Here is a 25005-nt window from a genome sequence, read left to right as displayed (position 1 = left end):
GAGTGTGTCGGTAGACGTTCGTGCATTTTGAAAATAATTTTTTTGCTTTTATTTTGTTTTTTTTTGTTGTTGCAGTTTTATCACTGAATCAACTGTGAATGAAGGCAAATTCGTCTGTGGTCCTAACGTAGAGTTTGTTAGGACCACCAACGAATTTGCCTTCAAAAGATTACAAATGTTGGTTTGTACTTTTTTTATTAGCAGAGCTTCATGGCTCTTTGTTTATTTATTTATTTTTGTTTATTGGCTTTTTTTCTCCCCAATCATACCTGGTCAATTACCCCACTCTTCCGAGCCGTCCCGGTCGCTGCTCCACCCCCTCTGCCGATCCGGGGAAGGGCTGCAGACTACCACATGCTTCCTCTGCTACATGTGGAGTCGCCAGCCGCTTCTTTTCACCTGACAGTGAGGAGTTTCGCCAGGGGGACGTAGCGCGTGGGAGGATCATGCTATTCCCCCCAGTTCCCCCTCCCCTCCGAACAGGCGCCGCCCCGACTGACCAGATGAGGCACTAGTGCAGTGACCAGGATACATACCCACATCCGGCTTCCCACCCTCAGACACGGCCTATTGTGTCTGCAGGGGATGCCCAACCAAGCCGGAGGTAACACGGGGATTCGAACCAGCGAGCCCCATGTTAGTAGGCAACAGGATAGACCGCTATGCTACCAGGATCCCCTGGTTTGGGCTTTTTTATTAGTAGAGCTTCACGGTTCTTTAAACTGCAAAAGCTCAAACTGTGTGTCGTCTGTGGTGGTACAGTATGGTGGCCTACATATGTTTCAGTGGAGGACAGAATCAAGGTCTTTCACTGAGGTGTCTCTGCTTAGTCTCCGTTCACTGTCCTGGTTCACTGTCCTGGTTCACTGTCCTGTCCTTGTCTGCCCCTTTCCCTCTCTCACGACAGAGCAGCAAAAGCATCTTTCTCATGTGGAAGGCATGCACTGAGGTGCCGGAGATTTTTTTTTCTCTTCCCAGACCCAGACGTCATCAACAGTATGTAATGTTATTACACAGCGAACGGTTTTGTTTTGTTTCCCTCACGCGGGGACCGTCTGTCATGCTCCCCCTCCTACTGCCTCACCACTTGTCACCGGCTAAGTTTTGCTTACCACGTCATGAAATAAACGATTCACATCTTGTGCATCACTGTGTTTTAAAATTGGAGGACAGCAGTGGGCGTCTGGGTAGCATAGCGGTCTATTCTGTTGCCTACCAACACGGGGATCGCCAGTTCGAATCCACGTGTTACCTCCCACTTGGTCGGGCGTCCCTACAGACACAATTGGCCGTGCCTGCGGGTGGGAAGCCGGATGTGGGTATGTGTCCTGGTCGCTGCACTAGCGCCTCCTCTGGTCGGTCGGTTGGTCGGGGCCTGTTTGGGGGGGAGGGGGAATAGTGTGATCCTCCCATGTGCTACATTTCACCCCCTGGTGAAACTCCTCACTGTCAGGTGAAAAGAAGCGGCTGGCGACTTCATTGGAGGAGGCATGTGATAGTCTGCAGGGCGTGGAGCAGAGACTGGGACGGCTTGGGAGTATGGGGTAATTGGCCGGATACAACTGGGGAGAAAAAAGGGGGAAAATTCAAAAAGAAAAGAAAAAATCAGAGGACTGCTATGCCTTTGAGAAATAAGGCAATGTGGAAGTGATATTTATGGGGATTTCTCATTCAAGGAGTGTGTCCCCTGCCATATTAAGAAAAAAGGGAGATTTAGTTAATTTACATATTGATGTTTGATACTGATTTTTTTCAATAGTACATCTAATTTGATGCTGTATTTATCAAACATGAGTCAAATAGTACTTACATTTCATTGTTTGTCTCACATACTTAAGTGTCAGATGAATGAAATATCTTTCAATTTACAGTAAATAAAAATGACTAGTGGGGGGCGCGGTGGTTAGCGCGGTCGCTCACAGTAAGAAGGTCCTGGGTTCGAACTCCGGAGTAGTCCAACCTTGGGGGTCATCCCGGGTCGTCCTCTGTGTGGCGTTTGCATGTTCTCCCCGTGTCCGCGTGGATTTCCTCCGGCTGCTCCGGTTTCCTCCCGCAGTCCAAAGACATGTAGGTCAGGTGAATTGGCCATAATAAATTGTCCCTAGGTGTGAATGTGTGTGTGTGTGTGTGTGTGTGTGTGTGGGCCCTGTGATGGACTGGCGGCCTGTCCAGGGTGTCTCCCCATTTGCCACCCAATGACTGCTGGGATAGGCCCCAGCATCCCCCCGACCCTGACTAGGATAAGCAGCTTGGATGATGGATGGATGGAAAATGACTAGCAGAAGGTTTGGACAACCTTCAGGAAAAATTTGGGAGAAGTTTAGTCTGCTTCTTCTAAATGTTATCATTTGATATGACAAGTACTTGTTTGTGACAATCTTATGTTGCACATGTTGCTTTTTATGCAGCACATATTATTTGTCCAGTTTGTTAACTGGAATGATCTAGAATGGCTTCGACACCAGATCCCTGAGTAAAGCTGCTCAAAATGTTATATTAAAGGGGTCCTCTCCGTGTACAGTCTGTGTGGAGGTGGCTTGTGGGTTTCGCTGATTTTCTTTTTTTATGTGTTTATTTCTGGCGTTGCTTCAGACCAAGTTCCAGAAAGGGACAAATCCCCGGATCCTGTGAGAGACTCTCCTTCAGCTCCACGTAGTCCAGTCTCAGATATGGACGGCAAGCGGATGAGGCTGTCCCTGCATTCGCCTGCCCTACCTCCTCTCAACCAACCCGTGGTGCCTGTTCGGGTGAGCAACAAATGTTTAACTGTTAACAAGTTCAAGGTGATCTTGCTGTTGATGTAATGTTTCAGATATCTGACACATGAAAGGATACTTTTTAACTTAAATTGTTAGTTTTAATTCTGTATGTGCTACAATCCCGATGCTTTACCATAGTCTGTTCTGAAAAATGAAGGTTTTGGTTCTTATGAAAGTTAAATACATGGCGTCCGAGCAGTGTAGCAGTATATTCCGTTGCTTGCCAACACGGGGATTGCCGGTTCGAATCCCCGTGTTACCTCTGGCTTGGTCAGGCGTCCCTACAGACGTGTCTGTGGGTGGGAAGCCGGATGTGGGTATGTGTCCTGGTCACTGCACTAGTGCCTCCTCTGGTCGGTCGGGGTGCCTGTTTGGGGGGGAGTGGGAACTGGGGAGAATAGCATGATCCTCTCATGCGATATGCCCCCCTGGTGAAACTCCCTACTGGTCAGGTGAAAAGAAGCAGCTGGCGACTCCACATGTATCGGAGGAGGCATGTGGTAGTCTGCAGCCCTCCCCGGATCAGCGGGGGGGGTGGAGCAGCGACCGGGACGGCTCAGAAGAGTGGGGTAATTGGCCAAAAGCAACTGGGGAAAAAAAGGGTGGAAAAATCCCCCCCCCCAAAAAAAACAAAAAAACGGAAGTTAAATACAAAGCTGTAATATTGCAGCTGCCAATGCTATGTGAATGAAAATCTTGGCATCTATAATTTTGGAGAGCAGAGTATTGCTGTAGTATTATTGCATAGCCATCGTCATTATTGTGACATTGCGGCGGATTTTTGAAATGTAGATGTGAGAATATATTATGGAACATTTTGCACTTGTTAATATGACTATTATTTACTTGAGATTAGAAATGTATGTCATTATAAATATTATACATGAAGATATATGTTGGTAATTTTGCCAGGACTACCTCTATTTGAGAGTCAGGGTACTCCTACTTATTTCAGCCAGTTGATCTGAATTTCATACCTTTGCCCTCTCTTGATTTCAGAATACTGACAAGTCCAAAGACTGGTACAAGAGTATGTTTAAACAGATACACAGAATACCTGGTGAGACTTTTATTATAATTCCCCCTCGGAGTTGTTTGTGTGTTGACCAGATGCCACCTGTATCCTTGTTTCTGTCACAGCCTTGCCTGTGTTTGTGTGTTTGTGTGTTATGTCACTCTGTGTGTGTTCTGTCTCTCATTCACCACGTTCAGAGCCTATTGAGGAAAACCCTTACCGCCCCACCTACATTTTCCCTGAGAACTATGAGAGTCAAATGAAATCAAAAGGTATCCGATGATGGTAACCACTCCACTCCCACTGACTTTACTAATCTGTAGCCATCCTGGGACCTTTCAAATACTTATGTAATGCATCATTTGTTCTTTCTGACTACATGGCAAATAAAAGAAGAAAAAAAACATTTATTTATTTCTGGCATTAAGATAAAGAAACAAATTACTCAAAATATTTGAAAGGATTTCAAACAGACCTTTTACCAAGTCTAGTCCAAGCTGTAGGACATTATGTTCTGCAGGGCTGACTTGCAATAAACTGCATATCCATGCAGATTTATTGAAGTAGTCAAAGACAAAACTGCTATCCTACGAACATTTTGTGCAATGGCATAAGTGCCACAAATAATGTCAAAATCTTCCTCATACAGTAGTTAGACAAGTCCGAGTTAGGCTGTCCTGCACAAACTTAGAGCATAATTCTTCTTCACATGTTGATGGGATTGCAGCTTTGGTGCTTAATCGATTCGCAGGAATCCATGTTCAGCAGAACTCGCCAACTTGGCCACTTACTAACTGTTCCTTCTGATGCCTGCCATCTAATATGAGCATATACAATCAGCTGCTCAATGAAATACACGGTTAGTGATGGCTGCGTGCTAATTTTTAACAGCTTTATCATAGAACGTATTGATCAATTTGCCAGCTGTGCTGCTGCGTTGAGCTCTCACATGTAGTGTGGCGCTTTGACCACTAGATGCTGCTGCAGTCTCATTGATTTCAACGACCAAGCGCTCCATCTACACCATTCACACTAGTGACGCTCATTTGTGTTTGCATGTAATAGTAATAATAATAATCAGTACATTTATATAGCGCTTTTCTAGACACCCAAAGTGCTTAGCATATTAATTAGTTTGCCATTAAATATATCGTGTGTATAAGCTATGTCTTTCAGTGAATGTTAGTTCACTAATTCAATTTGATTTTTTTTCATTAATTAATGTATTTTATTATTTAATATTTGTATTATTTATATTTATCTAGATCTATTTATATCATTATTTATTTTATTTAATTAATTTTATTTAGTTGGTTCCATTTTCGACTTGACATAATTAGCGTTCATGTGGACTTATATAACGGTCCTGCACTTTGTCCCGTCCTTGAAAAAAAGATGTTTTATCCACACTTGTGAGACTTTTCCCCAGGCTACGTTGCCTTTTCCCATAGTACATTATTTATTAGGAATAGCGATGCTAACTGGAGTGTGCAGCTCTGTTTATAGTGCAGTAATGCTCCCTGCAGAGTGCTCTGACACACACTTTGGGGTTTGTTTGGTGATGCAGACAGTAATGACTGCTCTGATGAAATGTGAGCGGTGGTATAAATGAAAGACACAATGTTTTTCACTGCTCTTAAATCCAATAACGTTCTCTGTGTTGGCAGACGAATGGAAGATGTCAGGATATTAAGATGTTATTAACAATTTATGATTCTTTTCTGGGCCTCTTTCAGATGATTGTCCCTCCTCGTTTGGTTATTTAGAAGATGGTGAGTTTGGCACATCCAAGTCAGAGTTCACTTTTCAAAAGAAAAGCTGAAGTTAACGTGATCCAGAATTACTTCAGAGACATTACAAGACTTCTGTGAGCATGTTAGGACATTTGAATGTCCTCCTATTGATATTTATGTGCCCATTTTTCAGCAAAGGGAGTCCCACGTTCAAGAAGTGCTGCTGAGGTTGACTTGAGAAGTCAGACGATGCCAGTGCCAACACGATCCTCCTCCCTCAAACCCTCTGCCAAAAGGTCAGTGTCCCCCATTGGCTATTGCTCCACATTGATCCCCATGGTTTGTCATTATTTACCTATGTGTCAGGGCTTAGTACAGTATTGTGGCTCATGTGTGTTGTGCAGCACACAGCAGAGTAGATAAATCATTCCTTATCCCTGACGTGAATATGAGAGTACCTCGTTCCCGCTGATGTCCACTGCCATGACCTCCAACAATCCACCGCTTTTCATAACGATGTGACCGGACACCATCGCTTTCCCTTCACACGGATGTCGGTGCTGACAAAGAATCAGGGATCAGGAACAATTTCTATCATGTATCATGACAAAATGTCGTTTCACCCAGCCCACAGCAGTGCAACACAAAAGATGAAAACACATCCAAAATGTCCAGAAAGGACACCACCAAAAACACACAAAAACAGAGAGAACAAAGTAAAAAAAAAGAAAGAAGAAGAAGCACAGTTAACAACACAGTCCATTCAGTGCAACACAGTCCAAAAATTCCACTGTCCAGAGAGCGAACGCCATGCCAGGATGACTGTCGGAGGCCTGCATGGGCTAGCAATTAGCTTAGCCTGCCCCGCTTCCACGTCCTATCAGACCACCCTCGGTGCTTCCTCTTCGGGCGCAGCTCCAGACAGGGCCATGGTCCTTGGGCCCACCGAACGCAGCAGACCAGGCTCCCTCAGCCGATCCAATGCCAGCTGTCCCGGCCAGACACCTTCGACACACCTCGCCCGCACTCCACACGACGACACAAATGCAGACGCACACAAAAACACTGCACAGTCGGTGCTAGGCGAGGCCGCCACCAGACCGCCTCGGTGTTTCCTCTCGGGCGCAGCTCCGAGCAGGGCCGTGGTCCCTGGGCCCAGAGGACGCAGCAGACCAAGCTCTGTCAGCCGATCCAGCGCCAGCTCTCCCAGCCATCAAAAGAAGACCAAAAATAATGAAGCTCAAAATAAAAACGCTACATTATGACACAAACTTAGACGTAGACATGGACAAGGACACTGCACATTCGGTACTGGGTGAAGCCGCTGCAAAGGTGAGGTCCCGCCGCCATCTTCCCACACCCCTTAAGAACATCCATTCTCCACTCATGTGTGAGACGTGCAGAAATGAGTGATGAAGGAAGACAGGTGACAGAGGATAAACCTGCTGCTCATCAAAGCTGTGGATGACATGTGCCGGGGGGGGGGTACTTTCCTCTGCTCCTGGTGTTTATGGATGAAGGGGCACATTCCAAAACACTTTTCATCCCTTGCCAGAAAATGCTCCCTAATGTTTGTCTCTCATAAATATCTGCAGTAATATTCGGTCATCGGATTCATGGATATCGGCACGAAAGCCAGATTTTTTTCTAAAGAGGTATCATATGTTTACTACCAGCAATAACTTATCATTTCTTAATTTTGGAAAGAAAATGGTTTGAATATTTCCACCTCAGTTTCACACTCTATGTGTCAGTTCGCTTCTCAGTTGATTACAAATCAAACCCAATTAGTTGTAAATTATATTATCACAACCTTGTAACAGAAATTATATATATATATATATATATATATATATATATATATATATATGTGTGTGTGTGTGTGTGTGTGTGTGTGTGTGTGTGTATATGTGTATGTATATGTACACACACACATATATACACACATACACACATATATACATACGTATGTATGTATGTATGTATGTATGTATGTATGTATGTAATACATAATTTAATTTTAATATATATTATATATGATGATAATAATATGTAATTAACATAATATAAATGTTAAAAATTTAATGTGAATGTTCCCGTTACAAACTATTATAATGTGAATAAGACTGCTTGTCTGTGAGCTATATAAATGTTTGACTCTTATTAAGCTTGCAGACGTCGGCTTCTTATTTATTTACAACCGGGATTTCTTCCGTTTCATTTTATTTCACTTTTCGTTACATGCATACAGCTGTAACGATGCCTTTGATTGCCCATCAGCTATTCTCCGCTTCATTGTCTTTATATTCGGTTAGTCTTCATCACTGGCTGTACTGTGCCATGACATCCGAATAGAAAGAGAAGGAGGGGCAGGAGGCGGAGGGTTATATGGAGGAGTTGCAATAACGAGGAGGACGTCGGCTCAAAAAAAAAACATTAAAAAAAATAAAAATCTAGCCCATGCAGGTTGCCATGGAGACCACTTGATAAGGATTGGCTCCTTTACACCCTCCCCCCCCAACCCCACCCCCTTTTCACAGGAACGAGTGGGTGCCCCCGGATAGAAAGGTAGACACCAGGAAGTACCGCGCCGAGCCCAAGAGCATCTTTGAATACGAGCCAGGAAAATCGTCGGTGCTGAAGCTGGAGAAAACGGTATGCTAGCCCGCTGCCATCACCGTGCCTTGTGTTTGACTGTGCGGTGTCTCTGTGCATGCTATGTAAGCTGTCTCCCCACCACCACCACCACCACCACCACCACCTCCTCCTCCTTTACAAGCTCTTGGGTGGCAGCCTCACTTACAGCTCTTAAAGCAGCTCAGGCAACGATGTATTTGCAGCCTGAACATCCATGTGCACAACATTCCTGAAGGGTGTCCTATTGCCGTGACAGATGATCCTAGTTGGCAGCAGGGGGGGGGGTATCACTTACAAGGGTAGCCATTGTCTTCCTCTGTTCAACTTAAGGTTATTGGGCTGAATCGGCTCGGTGTGAGAGGATCACGATACACAAGCAGGATGGATTCTGTATATTTGGCTTTAGAGGATGTGCAGTACTCTCTACCCAAAGCGTATACATTTTGTGTGCAATCAAACTATGCAGCGTTGTTTCATGTCCTTGAGAGCTGTGTAATGATTAGCTTTGCCGTCTAGATAATCATGCTGTCCGTAGACTCTAGGCGGAGTTACCAGCAGATCCTAAATGTAATCCCTGAAGGAAACCATGAAAATGTTGCATCTCCATTTTTCTCCTTTTTTTTTTTTCCCTAAATGTTCCCGATTCATAATGGAGGACACGGTGTGTTCGGTATGGCGAATATGCAGTCAGCTGATTATGTAATTATTTGTCTGATGCTCGGCTACGCCAGGCTGTCAGAGGTTTTAAGCCCTTCTAGTCTTGTCACGCTGGGAAAAAATACAGTGGGTTGCCAGAGAAAGTTCCTGCCTGGGAACCGCTGTCGCCGCACACGGCCGTAGATTCAATACCCAGTCCTCGAGTCCATCATCTTCTGGCCAATCCCTCACCTATTACATTTTATTTTATAGTATATATTATATTATATTTTAAATGTATATAATATTTAATATTATATATATATATATATATTTATATAGTATTATATATATATATATATATGTGCGTATTTTTTTATATTAATTTATCCAGTTAATTTTATTTGCGCTGTGCTGCTTCAAAATATTTTCAATCTTTTATTTTTTTTTTGGATTTGTTTTCCCCCCTTTTCTCTCCAATTGTACTTGGCCAATTACCCCACTCTTCCGAGCCGTCCCGGTCGCTGCTCCACCCCATCTGCTGATCCGGGGAGGGCTGCAGACTACCACATGCCTCCTCCGACACATGTGGAGTCGCCAGCCACTTCTTTTCACCTGGAGTTTCGCCAGGGGGACGTAGCATGTGGGAGGATCACGTTATTCCCCCCAGTCCCCCCCCCGCCCCAAACAGGCGCCCCAACCAACCAGAGGAGGCGCTAGTGCAGCGAACGGGACACATACCCACATCCGGCTTCCCACCCGCAGATGTGGCCAATTGTGTCTGTAGGGACGCCCAACCAAGCCGGAAGTAACACGGGAACTCGAACCAGAGATCCCCATGTTGGTTAGGCAGCGGAATCCACCGCCACGCCACCCAGACTCCCAATATTTTCAACGGAGGACCTATCAAAATATATTTTAAAAAAAACTTTCTTACAAAGGCTGTTATTTCAAACTAAAATATTACTATGCATATTCTGTATTTGCTGTTTTTTTTACCTACATTTCTACTGGTGGTGAAGACACCTACCTCTAAGGCATCTATTTAGTGCTACGTAGTGAGAACGCTCATGCTGATTGTGTATGGTGTTGGGAACGTTGTCTCCATCAAGAATGTGTCATATCCTCATTGGCCTTGTGTTTATATGCTGTCCTGTCTGAAATGTCTTCTCTCTGTCTTTCTCCTCCTCTCCTTGTTGCCATGCCCCCCTAGACTCAGGATGTAAGTCCAGAAGATGTAGATTTAGAGAATGAGCCTTGGTATAAATTCTTTTCAGAGATGGAGTTTGGGAAAGCGGTAAGTCGTCACTGTCTTTAAAGCGACAGTGTATTATATATTGTGTTGTACTGCATGTGATAACATCCACGTGTAAATAACGCGTCTGTCCATAAAGGCTCCTACTCCCAGTTTCCCTTGTATGTGTCCTACAAAGACATCTTCTCCTCCCAGTTTTAGCAACAAAGGTATGCCGAAAAATATTCTGTATACTGGATTCTGAGTTGATCAACACGCTGATCAATAGATTGATCAGTGGTGGGGTTTTTTTGTTTTTTGTTTTTTGGATTTTCCCCCTTTTTCATCCCCAATGATACTTGGCCAATTACCCCACTCTTCCGAGCCGTCCTGGTTGCTGCTCCACCCCCTCTGCCGATCCGGGGAGGGCTGCAGACTACCACATGCCTCCTCCGATACATGTGGAGTCGCCAGCCGCTTCTTTTCACCTGACAGTGAGGAGTTTCACCAGGGGGACGTAACACGTGGGAGGATCACGCTTTTCCCCCAGCCCCCCAAACAGGCACCCCGACTGACCAGAGGAGGCGCTAGTGCAGCGACTAGGACACATACCCACATCCGGGTTCCCGCCCGCAGACACAGCCAATTGTGTCTGTAGGGACGCTCGAGGAGGTAACACAGGGATTCGAACTGGCGATGCCCATGTTGGTAGGCAAGGAAATAGACAGCCACACCACCCGGATGCCCCCATCAGTTGTGTTTTCTCCACATTTTTTGCGTTGCATTATTTTACTTCGTATCAGAATGATAGATAGTGGGAAGGCTGATAGGAGCAAAACATTCTTACAGATGCACTTGGTGTCATTCTGTCATTGCTCATCAGGACGTCATATCTTCTGGAACGTTTTAGTCCTCAAGTACATCTTGTGGTGGTGTTTGTTTGTTTTTTATTCCCTCCAAAAGTATCTCTTCGCAATTTGTTTGTACCTGTGAAGACTTTTCTTGTGACTAAGACAAGATTGCATTGAAAGCAGAAAATCCCATTAACACGCAGCAGTTACGAGCTTTGCCCAGCGTGTGTTCGATAGTTCACATTTAATACACGATGGTGATGAGGTGATCTTGTTGTGGTTCAGGCTGGTTGGCCAATAAAGCAGAATTACCCTGTCATACATAGCCGCTGTTACCGAGAAATAGGTGTTCTTTGTACTGTCTCTCTGAGGAACATGCTTCTGGGGTACCTGGTGGCATAACCATTCTTCCAAGTCTTAAACTCATCTTTTTGTTTGTTTGTTTTTTTTCCAAATCCAGAATACATGTTATAACTGTCATGTCATATGACCGGACAGGGTTATTCACCCAGAAGTCATTCTTGACTCGGAGGCTCTAGAGTTGACAAAAGCATTAGGCTCCATGCTAATCTTAGGCCCTGAAATAGTCATTCCTGTCTGTCTGTCCGTCACTTTGTCTGCCTGTCTGTCTGTTTGGTATATTTACCCAAGAAATCCAATGGGTTGAGGGCATGCGGTTATAGATGAGTCAGTTGAAGTTAAGTTTACATGATCCTGACAGATCCATGCCTCGGGGCCTTAGTTGGCACCAGACAAATATGGCCACTGGCTGCCCACAAACAGATGTCCATCTCTTTGCCGTCTGTCAGTCAGTGCTGACTTCTGGTGTCTCTGTCCAGAACACCACACCCGGGATCACAGGAGGCGGCACTGCTCACTACATGGGGTCATATCCTAGCATCAGCTGAACACAAGAGAAGAGGAGTCTCTTGCTCCCAGGCTTCTTCTCTCTTGTTGAGTCACAAGGGCATGCATGGACAGAGACGTCTGACTCAAACGCCTGCAGCTCCAGGTTATGGTAGACCATAAAGAGAAAGGGCTACTTATGCCAGAGACAGCCACGTCTTGGATCGGTATATTTCTGGGGCATTTGGATGGTTTCCAGATGACCTGGGTTTGATCACTGGCTCCCGTTTAATGTCAAAGTCACTTCCAAAGCTGCACCTGGTATGTGGAGTATTTGACCTTAAGTCTCAGCCAGACACACTGGCTCATTGGTGTTTGATTGACATATCTGCTCTCAGTCAGAGGGACCAAAGGTGACACAGACTGAAGCCCCCAAAGATTTTCGTGACTTGCGAGTGAAGTAATAGCCGGTCCTTAAAGGCTCTGCCCAGGTTAGCCCCTGATCTGATAAATGACAAACAATACACTGTGGAGGCCGGAGGATTATTCCAAAACATTATTGAAAGTTATTTGATCTCTTGGATGGACGGTGAGCAGAGGGAACATAGAAACCATAAGGCTAATTTTTTACTAGTTATTTTTTGGATGGGTGGGATAGACCCCCCCTATAAAACATGTCCACTTGGGGTTTTCCGCTACAAATTAGACGGTTTCGGCCGAACACATTCTGGGGAAAAAAATTAAAACGAATTAACGAAATGAAAGCGGTTAAATTGAGATCCCATTGTTTGTTCCTTCAAAAATTTTACCGACTAAAGGGGACCACGGAAATCCATATAGTAGCAGTGGGTTTGTAGTGTTGGCCCTTCTGGACATTCATGGCTGGTTGCAGATGGAATTCCATACATAGTTATGGTGACGAAGAGCATTTTGGTCTCCTACTCCCATGTCCGACTGAGTGACTCCATCTGTCTCGCATATGCTGACAAGGGGGCTGATTCCACCCTGTCTCAGCACTGAGTCATATGAATAGCAACCAAGACCCCCACCCCCCCCCCACCAACCCAACCTTATATATTCCTCCCATAAGTAACACTTAAGCCTGCCAGCTCATTGTGCAATCATATTTTACCTCGGTTATACACTTAACCTTTACATATAAGCATTTAGGGTGAGATGAAGTGGGGTTGGGGGGGCTACAACAGGCCCTTCCTGCACGGAGAGCTGTTTGTTTTGATGAGAACATATCAGCACGAGGAAGATGTTGGAAAGAATGCGATTCATGTTACCGCAATCTACTCATCATTACTATTTTGAATTTGAAAGACGTGCACGGGAAGCCAACCTCTGAGTTATTGGCCACACCTGTTTGGAAACAGGCATTTCAGTTTGTGCAGCACGTATTGTCATGTGTGTCCCCTGTGACTCATCAAGGGAGATGAACCAACGGTGCTTAAAGTCATGTCCTTATACAGCTTCATTTATCTAATGCAGTTAGCAGGCGATTTCAGACATTACACGTGCTTTTATCTAATTAGTTAACCTTCCGGAACATTGTTTCACTGTCTTCCATTTCTTTTTTGGAATTTTTCCCCCCTTTTTCTCCCCAATTGCATTTTGGCCAACTACCCACTCTTCTGAGCCTTCCCAGTCACTGCTCCACCCCCTCTGCTGATCCGGGGAGGGCTGCAGACTACCACATGCCTCCTCTGATACATGTGGAGTTGCCAGCCGCTTCTTTTCACCTGACAGTGAGGAGTTTCGCCCGGGGGAACGTAGTGCGTGGGAGGATCACGCTATTCCCCCTTTTCCCCCTTCCCCCCAAACAAGCGCACCGACTGACCAGAGGAGGCGCTAGTGCAGCGACCAGGACGGACACCCACATCCGGCTTCCCACCCGCTGACAAGGTCAATTGTGTCTTGGAGGGACGCCCGACCATGCCGGAGGTACCACAGGGATTTGAACCGGTGATCCCTATGTTGGTAGGCAGCAGAATAGACCGATATGCTACCCAGACTGCACTGTCTTCCATTTCTTATCTTTTTTTCTGTCAGTCGTTGTCAAGTGTCCGTCATTTCATGGCCTGGACTCGACAGTTATATAAACACCTCTAAGAAATGAGAAATGTTTGTGTAACGTCAGTTTTGCAATCAATGTGGGGTGGGAACTGTGTTGACCCATTTCCTACTGAGTATGTCTATCTCACACACACACACACACACACTACTTAGACCTCACCAGAACGTCATGTAAATAATCACGTTAATATTCCATCTCTTTGGTTCAGATAAATCTTCCACGCTCGCTTCCTGTTTAGTTTCCATCAGCGCTGCATCTGTAAGCCCAATTACCCGCCGCTATGTATCAGGAGACACTCTCTTATCCCACTGTTGAGATAGGGCGGGGGGATCAGAGTCCGGGGGGTGGGTTGGGTGGGTGGGTGGGGGGGTCAGGGGACAAGACGTGGCGGCACAGATTATTCCGTGGCACTGGCGTGTTCTCAGGGGCTGAAGGCACAGGGAAAATTTGGCTCTATAAATAGACCAGACTATAGACTTGCCAGGCTGATACTCTGTTCTTATAAAGGTAGGTATTCGTTTCGAGAGGTTACTAACGAGCCTCCCCCCCCCCCCGGCAACTAACCAGAAAGGCACGCCGGGGCAACCGAGCAGGCTACTACTCCTTGTCTGGTCATCTGCTCGGGACGGGTTTGGAAAGCGGAGGCTCGGCTACGCCGCGGGGGCGGGCGGGGGTTGGGGTGGGGGTGGATGTGGCATTAGCAACAGGGCCAGGCTGGCTGGGATGGGATTGTGCAATCGTATTTGCAAACAACACTTGTGCTTTTTTATTCATAGCTCCCGTGTCATGTGTGTTATTTTTTGCCGCCTGTGACGTACGGATAGAGGGAAGCAACAGAAACAGTGGGCTAAAATTAGTGGGCTTTAAACCATTCAGAATGATGGCGGGCGCCCCCCCCCCCTCATCAAATGACCTATCTGTGTGTGTGTTTTGGGGTGAGTATCTGTCCCCGAGTTAACAGCCCCGTTTCCTCTCACGGTCTTTAAAACATTAATTCACTCACCTCGTAGCCGTCGTTTCGTTGTACTTGATGTCTGTTGCACTTTGTGTTTGTGTTTTCGTTGTGTAGTTGTGTTTTGTGTTGGTACGACTCTATTTAAAAAAAAAAGTGTTGATGCGAATATAAACTTATATAAACCATTGTTTATGTGCATGTGTGCGTGTGTGTTTGTGCGTGTGTGTCGGTGTGTGTGTGTGTGTGTGTGTGTAATTTGGCCTGCTTGCACCACCAGCTGGTTAATTGTCCCCTGGTCTGCTCCAGTGATAATGAGAGTGACTCAATACCAGACAAAAGAGATGGTTTCACCAGGAGACAGCATCCCATTGGCTGAGCATGTGACAGCCCCCTCCCCACATGGGCGCCCCCTGACCGATACACGCCCACCCAACCACCCCCCTCCACCCTCTTTACTGCCGCTTGTTTTCTCCAACTTGCATGCACGCCAAAACACACGCTTACTGCCCCGTGCCAAGCCTGGTCCAGAAAAGCGAGGAGTCCAGGAGACCGGAGAGACAGCGAGCCCAGACGAGAGGAGCGAAAGGGGGAGAAAGAGAAGGGAGAGTCTGAGCAGAGCTAATGTCCCTGCTTCTGTTCTAGCTGGAGGAGAGCTTCCCGTGGATCTATCAATGACTTCTTTGTTTGGTTTGTTGCAGAGTGCCCCCTCTTTCAGCCCCCTGGAAACAGCCTCCGACCTCCAGCCGTAGTAAGTCCACGCTCTTCTTCCCTGTGTTGATACCCCGCTGCTCCGGTCTCGCCCGCCGCCCGCCAGAATACCCGCTCTTATTGATATTTAAGGCACGTTACGCTGAGTGTCACTGAGACGTTTCTGCACCGTGCGAAAGCCAGCCTGCCTTGCAGAGGGACTCCTGCTTCCTGAGGAGTTCCCGTTAAAACACACACACACACAACGCGGGGCCGAACAGCGTGTCTCCTGCCTGCAATTTGGGGCTTCTTTCGGGACGTGGGGTGATAGTATGGCTACTATGCGGTCGTTTATTTAAAGCCGGTAACCCCAGACTTAAACCCGGATGCCGCGAGGATAGAGGGAACCCCGACTGCGCTTCTCGCTGCCGCGCGACTCAAAAACCGTTATCTCCCTCTGCACGGTTGTGTGTGTGTGTGTGTATGTGTATGTGGGATCTATACAACGGTAGCATAATGAAAGAGGGTGTTTGGCCGCCAGACGCACAAGGCCCTTTGATCTGGCATTCGTCGGGAGAGATTTATGGTCTTGTTTTTGTCAGCGGAGAGTTATGGGTTCCCTTTTTTTTTTTGTTTATGTAATGAAATGTAAGGAATTCGAGGCCGAGGTTGTGCTTCAGCTCGAGAGAGAAGAAGAAGAAGAAAAAAAGTTCTCCCCTTGCATCCGTGCCAAGAACTGTCCATCTGCTAAAATAATCACAGGTCTGAGCGCCGCAAACATCTGGGAGCGGATATCTAATCGTCAAATATCATTTGATCAATTTGTTGTTTAGTTCACAGAGGGTCAGAATTAGAGGTCAAATCTATATATAACTACGGTTCACTCTTAAGTATCGGGGCGACCAGAGCCAAGGCGCAGATGTTCCCTGCCAGAGCATCTAGATGAGTATCCCTTACTTCTTCTTCTTCTTTCTTTTTTTTTTACTCGGTTTTTGTTTTTTCCGCCAGAGAGGTGCATGCCCCAATATTTCAGTTTTTCAACAATAAAGCAGTTCCCTCCTCCAGATGGTTCAGAGGAAGGACCATAATGTCCTTAATCTGGCTTCCTTCAAAGCCACAGATGTTTAGGGGGGCAAGTTGGTATTTTGTTTTGTTTTTGTTTTTTTTAAAGATCTCCCAGAAAAGGAAAACGACTACTTCCTGGTGGAGGTAGCAGCACTTTGTTGTAAAATGATGCTACAGAAGTACACGCCCCTGCCGCGAACGAATAAATGAATTACATAACGATCTGTAGCTCAGCGTTACGCCAAGTGTTATGTGTTTGAGTTATAAATGACGTCCAGTGTTGGTGCACACTCGTCCGTGTCCAAGTCAATAATTCAATGTAGCTGACAGGATGGAGTGCAAAACCCTTCAGTATGCAGCCCCACAATGACGCCCTTTAAATAACGATAACTTCGCGACACTCCGCTGATTTGGTTCAACTGCAGTCGACGCGCCACCTCCTCTGGGCCCTCGTTTCTGGTAGCGCACACTTCGCAGCGTGTTTGTTTATCCTCCCGAGGTCCTCCCAGGAGAGCATCCGACATTGCACGTCTCCTTTTAGATTTCCTGTGTAGTATATATTCTCATTCTTAAATGTAACCCTGAAAAAACACGAGCGCTGTCCAGAGACTGGGTTTTGTTTTTTTTGCACGTTATGAAAGGGGTTCTTGTTGAAGGAGGCAATACGGAAAGTAGTGCGCCCATAAATTTGCTCCAACTTGTAAAATCGTTTCTTGGCAGCACAGCGAAGGCAAAACACGCTTTACTCCCACAATTACTCGCCCTACTCATAGGAAAAAATGTCTTGTTTCTTTTTTTTTTCACTTCTATTCATGATTATATTGCAAATTTCAGTTTTTCAACACAAATCACTTTTGATGACAATACCTGCCAGCAAAAGTAGAGCAGCAGAAATGTGGTGCACTTTTAAGTGTTGAACCTGAGAGATCTGCAGGTGCACAGCAGTGGCTGATGCACCATGCTGGAATGCACAGAGAATATTTTTAGAAATGCCAAGATACATAGCCGGTCGGTGCCTTAACCATATCTCAAAATCCCTCACATTACTCAATATAAACATCCTTTTCTGTCTTAGTTTGCTCTTGCACCCGTCCGCATGGAGACTGCCCCGGGATAAATGAAACAAGAACCATATAGCAGCTCATTACCATGCCCAAAATGTGCTCCCCTAATTTCCACAGAAGTATTAATGCTATATTAGACAGGGTGTTGTTAGCGGCATAATGAGAGCCCGCTCTTCATCTTCCTCTCTTTACTGCCTAGTTCCTCCTGTAAGTCCGGACACAGCGAGGTGGAGAAGGACAGCGGGTCATCAGCTAGCGAGCCTGTGGCTCCAGAATGCGACCGCCATGTTTACAAGAGTGTCCTGGAGGGCGGCGACATTCCCCTGCAAGGTCTACGAGCCCTCAACAAGCGCCACGCCAGTTCATCCTCCTCCAAAGGTAGGATTCCAGTCCCCCCTACACATGTTGCCCATAAAATGGCAGCTCAGTGTGTGTGTGTGTGTGTGTGTGTGTGTGTGTGTGTGTGTGTGCGTATGTTTATTTGTATTTGGATGGCGAAAGCTGAGCCATGAAAAGGCCTTTATTACTGAGGCAGAAGCACTGAGCTGCAGACAGCGTTGTAAGTGTTAGGGATACATGTGTTTCCTTTTAACCGCCTGTTGGAATCCACACGTTCTCTTCGCTCCAGGTTATCACAGCAGTGGTCAATCACTTCGCAGTATTCATTCACCCAGCCGTTTTGTTTTTCCTTTATTACTTACTTTTTTTTCTTTTTCTTTAATCGATGCTATGGATGTTTTCATCAAATATGTATGGGCCATCTGCTTTGAAATAGTCACGGTGAGGGCGAAGTTGTCTTGCTAAATCAACGGAGTCCAACCTTTGGGATTTTCCCCCCTTCCTGCTCTGTTTTTTTTTTTTTGAGCCGGCAGTCATTAGGCAGACTTAGGGCAAGTTTCCAGAGTGTTGTAAAGCCAGGGAGCTGAGGTCCAGAGCGGGGACGGATGGGGAGGAATGGCAGAGATAAACAGGGATCTGCTTTTCACAGCCTGGTCAGGCAGGGGTGAGATAAACAGGAGGGCCGCGGAGGGTGGGCAGGCATGAGGAAGTCAGCTGTCAGTGCGAGGTTAGAGGATGGAATGCCTGCGCACATGATCGGGGGAAGACACGCTGGGAAAGGAGAGGAGGGGAGGGGGAAGAAGGAGAAAGGAAGGTACATACCGGGCAAACGGGTGATGTTACCCCTTAATACTCCCCATACTACCGGAGGGGGGGGTACACAAGGAAACTTGCTGTTGAACAAAGCCATTAAGAGAGAGCTCTTGCCACAAAATGGTGTGCGTTTCCCTAAAAACTATTCATTTAACTACTAGATTAACATATTCTGATTTCTTCGAAAAGACTAAAGTTAGGTGGCGTTTTAACTTGTAAGATCTTGACCCGTGGCTCTACCTCGTAAAAGTGTTTAAACTAAAATACACGGATTTATCCGTCTGAGTCCTGAGCAAAGTCAACTGACTAGCGTGCTCCCTCATTAGGCAACCTCCTGCCAAGGGCACCGACCTGACGCTTCAACCCGCTTACTGGTTCATTACGCACGCAAACCGAACGGCAGACCAGCGCCCAGAATTAACCGCCGCAGACCAAAACTTCATCATGTGTGTGTCTTGTGTGCACATGAAGCGAAAAGCCAAAATAAGACTTTGTGTTGCAAAGAACTAAACCTCCTTGAGGGCCTTTTAGTGGTAACTCTTGTCTTAAAAAAAAAAAAACTAGACACAGCTATGTGGATATACTATAAAAATCAAAATCGTTTTCTCAGCGTGTGCTTTTCTCAGATACCTACGTATGACAGACAAATAGACCACTCACACATCAACAGTGGCTTGCGGTCTGTGAAAGTGATGTGTCATTTCCTGGTTCTATCTGTCATGTTGTCACTCACATACCATAACAAGGAACTGCACGACTAGCACTTCGCTGTACTAGGACGTCTCCACACTAGTTGTCCTCAGTGATTATTTTAACCGGTATTTACCCTGGCAAGTTGACTGAGGCAACAATATTATTTAGCCACAGCCTGGGGGAGTGATAGAGTAGCAGCAGACTCACAGGCCATTCATCACTGCAGATGCTCCCCTAAGTTCTATATATAGAGCTGAGGAAAATATTATTTTCCTCAATAATAATAATAAAATAATAATGACAATAATGATAATAATAATAATCAATAATAATATAAATAAATAATGATAATGTAATAATAATAATGATGATAATATAATCAATAATAATGATGGAAAATAATAATATAAATAGATAACATAAATAATGATAATATAACGTAAATAATGATGATGCTAATAAAACTCAATAATAATGGAAAATAATAATTAAATAAATAGCGTAAATAATGATAATATAATAATAATAATAATTAATAATATAACAATAATTATAAAAACAATCAATAATAACAATAATGAGATGTCATTTCGTTTCATGTATGCAAGTGCATGAAATGAAATGACAAATAAAGTTTCCTGATTCCTGATTATAAATTGCAGGATCTCAAGGTGAGACCTAGTGTGTGAGTTGGTGGAGAGGTGATGGAAGGAAGGGGGAGATAAGCAGTAAAACTAGAAGGTAGAGAAACATATTAAATGGGGAAGATTTGTTTTTGTTTTTGTTTTTTTACATTGTTTGTTTCAGAAATATGCAAATACTGCAAGACATGTTTGGTATTCTTACCCAAAATTGTATCTACAGTTGACCTTTTACCTGACCTCCGGCATCATGTGACATTCCATGGCATATTGCCCTCTTGACCCTTAACGTTCCACTTTTATGTTGCTGCTTACAGTGCTCTTGATCTATTGACCATATAGCAAGCTTTTAGAGTGCTGTTTTCACTTAATAACACATTGGCAAGAGCAGTAGTACTTAACCCGTTCCATCTCTTACAAAGCATTATACATCGTAATATGCTGTAATGCCATGCTTTAACGATAACAGCTCATCTATTACTTGATGTGCATCGCATCAAGTCTGCTTCCTCTTCTCATCAATGACGAGAGATTGCACTTAACTTTAGAAATGTGTCTGACACTGTGTTTTAGTGTGTACGTGTGGAAACCTGTGACCATTGTAATCTAATATGTTGTTTATTCTGTTGTCCTGCATGCTTGCCAGTGGATTATAAAGGTGGGAATGGCTATATAATTGCCCCTTGCTCCTCTGTAAATAGTCGATCAGTTCTTGCCAGTAATGCAATAGTTAACCAGTGTAAGGGTAAGAAGCCCCTATCAGCTGCCAAAGCCTGTATACCCCAAATCCTCCCCTCTAAGTTCAAACCCAAGATGCTGCCCCCTAGTGGTGACACTCAGGAGAGCAGAGTTAGGCCTGTCAGCCACCCTAAGGCGCACAGCTGTGAGGATCTGTACACAGGGACATGTGGCACAGACTGTACTGAAGAAGAAGAAGAAGAAAGGGGGAGTGGGCAACATTCAGACTCTAAGTCCCGATGTGGTCCTCAGTGTGCAAACGGCCTCAGTAATATCTCCCCTGCAATTAGAAGAAGCACATCTGAGTTTTCCAGCCTATACAGGACAATGCATCACATCCAGCGGCCTAGCTCCGTCAGATCCAGCCCCCACGGCAGCGTTCGCAGCCTGGCCTCTCTTTTTGAGAAGGCAACCTTCTGTGAGGATGAAAGGTCCGAGGATGATGAGGCAGGACACATTCCACGGGACGCCGTGTCGTCGCGGGTCAGTGAATTTGAAATGATCATCCAACGCTCCTGCCCAGTGCCCACTCGCTCCTCTTCCCTGCCAACCCTGCACTCCAACCACAGCCCCTGTCCCACCCACAGCCCCACCCACCTCTACATGGCGTTGGCAGTGTCAGCTGAGTCCCTGTTGGTTGCTGACCCTGCCAAGATGGATACCTGTTCCCTGCAGGAGACAGAGGGCAAGTCAGCCAGGGAGGAGACCTCGACATCAGGCAATGAGACTACAGAGGAGATGGTCTCTCCCTCAGAGCACAGCCACACTCTACGTGACGAGTCCCCGTCTAGCACTGATACTGAGATCGAGCAGGGCTTTGATGGGAGCACCCCGGAAAAGGACCACCCAGCAGTCGGTGTGACAAAAAGCCCCCCAGCATCGGTCATGCTCTCCCGCACACACGTCAACATCAACCACGATCATCATCACCACCACCTGCACCACTTACACCATCACCTTCACCTCAAACCCAGTAAGTGTAAAGGCTCCTGCCCAGCCTCCTACACCCGCTTCACCACCATCCTCAGGCATGAGAGACAGCAGGCCACTGCCCAGCAGGACAAGGTGCTCCCTCAGGAGAAGAAGACTACCCTCCCTGGAAACATCCACCTCATGGGCCCCGCTCCGTTTAGGTTGCGGAAGTCTCTGCAGTCCCACCTGGCAAGGCGAAGTTTGTCCGCCACCAAGGTGACACCGGGGAACCGGAGGGCCAGCAGTGTGTCTCCTGAGCTCAGGCCTCTCACCCCCCAGCGCCTCTCCTCCCTGGAGGTCCTGGAGAGGCTTTGCAACTGGGAGGGAAGCCACACCGACCAGTTGACTAACGGGCAGGGCTTGGACGCGAATGGAAACCTGCTGCAGCCATGGGCAGCTCACCGCAGAGGTGGCTATCTCCATACCCTCACTACTGTCACCTCCTCTCGCCCACTTCTACACACGTGTCCATCTCTGTGGTCACTCATTGTTTTCCTGACTCTATCTTCACCTCGTGTCGCTCTGTTTCCACAAAGTGACGCTGCCACCTTCCATCTGTAGTCTGTGTGGTGTGTTACAAAGTGACATGAAGCCTCCATCTCACTCTGAGTGTGGTGTTTGGTGCTCTTCCATTTCATGGTGAATGACTTTGGTCTTGATCTTGCTCGACAAAATTCCTCCTCCCCTCCAACAAACCCAAAACACTTCAGTGAAAGTAGGAGATTCAGGCAGCTTTGGGTAATGTATGTCTCTTCTGGTAACATCAGATTTGAGGTATATGCAAGAATATTAAAGGCTTCATAAGCATGAATTGGGCCAACGATCATTTTTAGGTTAATAACACTATATTATAATGTAAGTAAAGACTCAAGCATATAATTAGACTAAATTGAATCAAACAATGACTGACAGTTAGACATAGCGTTCATCATATCTTTTCATGCATGATGATTTCATCACTGTGCTGTAACCATATTCTTATACGGGCCACTACATAAACCCTAATGAATTGAATGTTAGAATAATCCTGAGTGAAATTCCAGCAATCACCTGCAATGTTTATGTAGGTTCATATAACAGCATTGCATATACTCTCTCAATGTGATGCATTACCATCTTTTTTTTTCTTTTCTTTTTTTAACTGTTTTGGGGACTATTCATGTCTCCCATCTTCCAATCTATTACTATGACTTGTATGTCATAGTGGGACAAGATGCTTCCTGCTGTGGCTTCCTCATGGAGCAGCTGGTACTTGCCTCTTGTACATGTGGTACATAGTGCCTGCCCTGTTTGACACACAGACAGCAGTTGAGTGAAAGGTTGATAATTGTTGCTCATGAGCCTTGCCAGGAAAAACAGTAAACTGTTGTGGGGTGAGGAGGAAGCTAAATGGTGCAGCTATGTAGTAGTTAATACAGTTAATTTTTAATGCTGTGGTCGGTCAATTTGCATCAGTAAACCATGGCGTCACCTTTACTTTTTTGGCTGAGGAAAGTTTCATTGTTTGGTTTCCTGATTCATTCTTTTTCCATGAACCCCCATTGAATCATTCTGTTTGTTCCACGTTTGCTCTGTGCATGCATGAGTCCATCTGGCTTTTTAGTTGTGTGTCCTTATGGTTTATTTGTTGCACAAATTATTATGAATATTCCAAGCATGTGAGTGGGCTTGAAGTAGTTTCATTTTTCTTTACAATATTACATTCATCAAAATCGAGGGGTGTGCGATATTGTCTTTCTTTGGGAGGAAAAAGTTTATTTTCAGAACCTGCTTTAAGAGTACATGAGCCCGAGTCAGAAAGCTTCACAACGTGATTTTTCTTTTCTTTCTTGCTTCCTTTAGATTCTGACTCATCCCCAGCTCACGGGGAGAGCCAGGATGACGTGTTGAGGAGGCGCCATGGAGATAAAGAGGTAACCTTCCTTCAATCAAACTTAATTGTGCTGAGGAGAAACACGTTTGGAACTGAGACTTTAAAATTGTTTTCATGTCTGGCTTGGTTGGGCGTCTCTGCGGGCACAATTGGCTGTGTCTGCGGGTGGGAAGCCAGATAGGGGTATGTGTCCTAGTTGTTGCACTAGCGCCTCCTCTGGCTGGTCGGGGTGCCTGTTCAGGGGGCAGGGAGAACTGGGGGGAGTAGCGTGATCCTCCCATGCGCTACGTCCCCCTGGCGAAACTCCTCGCTGTCAGGTGAAAGAAGCGGCTGGTGACTCCACATGTATCGGAGGAGGCATGTGGTAGTCTGCAGCCCTCCCTGGATCGGCACAGCGGGTGGAGCAGCGACCGGGACGGCTCGGAAGAGTGGGGTAATTGGCCAAGTACAATCGGGAGAAAAATCCCCCCAAAAATTGTTAATGAAGAGGGATATGTATATAAAATAGCTCTGATAGTCTGATGATCTGTCATCATACATTATATTTGGCAAAGAATGTGTCACGTAAATGAGAGTGGAAAAAAAAAGAAAAAGAAGCCATATCTGGTAGGGCAAACAAACAGCTCAGCCTGGTTTCCTGACAGAAAATCTTGGAGGAGCAGCGGCGGCTGAAGCGGGAACAGGAAGAGGCCGACACAGCGTCCAGGCGACACACGGGCATCGTCCCGACCCACCACCAGTTCATCACCAATGAGCGCTTTGGAGACCTGCTCAACATCACAGATAACACGGCGAGGAGGAAATCTGGCGTTGAGGTACAGCACAGCACTAGACACTGGAGAAAAGAGATGGCAGATGCTTTGTCAGTCCGGGGGTGGGAGGAAGCCGGGGTTGTCAGCGGGGTTTCTGCATACACAGATGGCTTTCTCCTCTGTGTCCAGAGAGAGGGTTAAAGCAGTGTTAGATGGCAAAGCGTAGGGGGTTACATTTACCCCAGTGTATTTTTGACTGGAGTTTGTACGTATGTTCTGGTTACTACTTTTAGAGGCCATCCCAATGAATTTCATTGTCATTTATTTGCATTTAACCTTTATTTAACCAGGCATGTTTAAAGAATCGGATTCTGATTCACAACGGCGCCCTAGTTTCTTGAGGAAAATGGGCAACAACATGCATGTACAATGAATAAAAAGACAAATAAGCAGTCATAATGTAAGAGGTAACCTTCAACAGTAGCAGAGAGAGAAACAGAGTGAAAAAACAACAAATAATGATTTACAAAAAAGAAAAAAATGGCGACAATAGTCATGAATAACAGATGTTAGCTGTTAAAAAAGCGGATACAGGTACCCATGAGAATGTCTGACATAGCGG

The 25005-nt window shown here is 45.7% G+C and overlaps 1 protein-coding gene across 1 annotated transcript in view; it reads left to right on the top strand.

The window, feature by feature from the left end:
- LOC130123215 (sorbin and SH3 domain-containing protein 1) overlaps window positions 1-25005 on the top strand; it is a 46662-nt gene that overhangs the window by 8093 nt on the left and 13564 nt on the right. Inside the window, exons 7-19 of the mRNA XM_056292350.1 lie at window positions 2593-2747; window positions 3759-3819; window positions 3972-4046; window positions 5511-5546; window positions 5701-5803; window positions 8048-8162; window positions 9994-10077; window positions 15445-15494; window positions 17762-17940; window positions 20695-21019; window positions 21056-22167; window positions 23601-23671; window positions 24276-24446. Of these exons, the coding sequence (XP_056148325.1) occupies window positions 2593-2747; window positions 3759-3819; window positions 3972-4046; window positions 5511-5546; window positions 5701-5803; window positions 8048-8162; window positions 9994-10077; window positions 15445-15494; window positions 17762-17940; window positions 20695-21019; window positions 21056-22167; window positions 23601-23671; window positions 24276-24446 (2537 nt within the window). The remainder of the gene's footprint in view (window positions 1-2592; window positions 2748-3758; window positions 3820-3971; window positions 4047-5510; window positions 5547-5700; window positions 5804-8047; window positions 8163-9993; window positions 10078-15444; window positions 15495-17761; window positions 17941-20694; window positions 21020-21055; window positions 22168-23600; window positions 23672-24275; window positions 24447-25005) is intronic.

Source organism: Lampris incognitus, chromosome 13 (assembly GCF_029633865.1).
Source record: "Lampris incognitus isolate fLamInc1 chromosome 13, fLamInc1.hap2, whole genome shotgun sequence".
Classification (NCBI taxonomy): Eukaryota; Metazoa; Chordata; class Actinopteri; order Lampriformes; family Lampridae; genus Lampris; species Lampris incognitus.
This window is presented reverse-complemented; position numbering and strand designations above follow the sequence as displayed.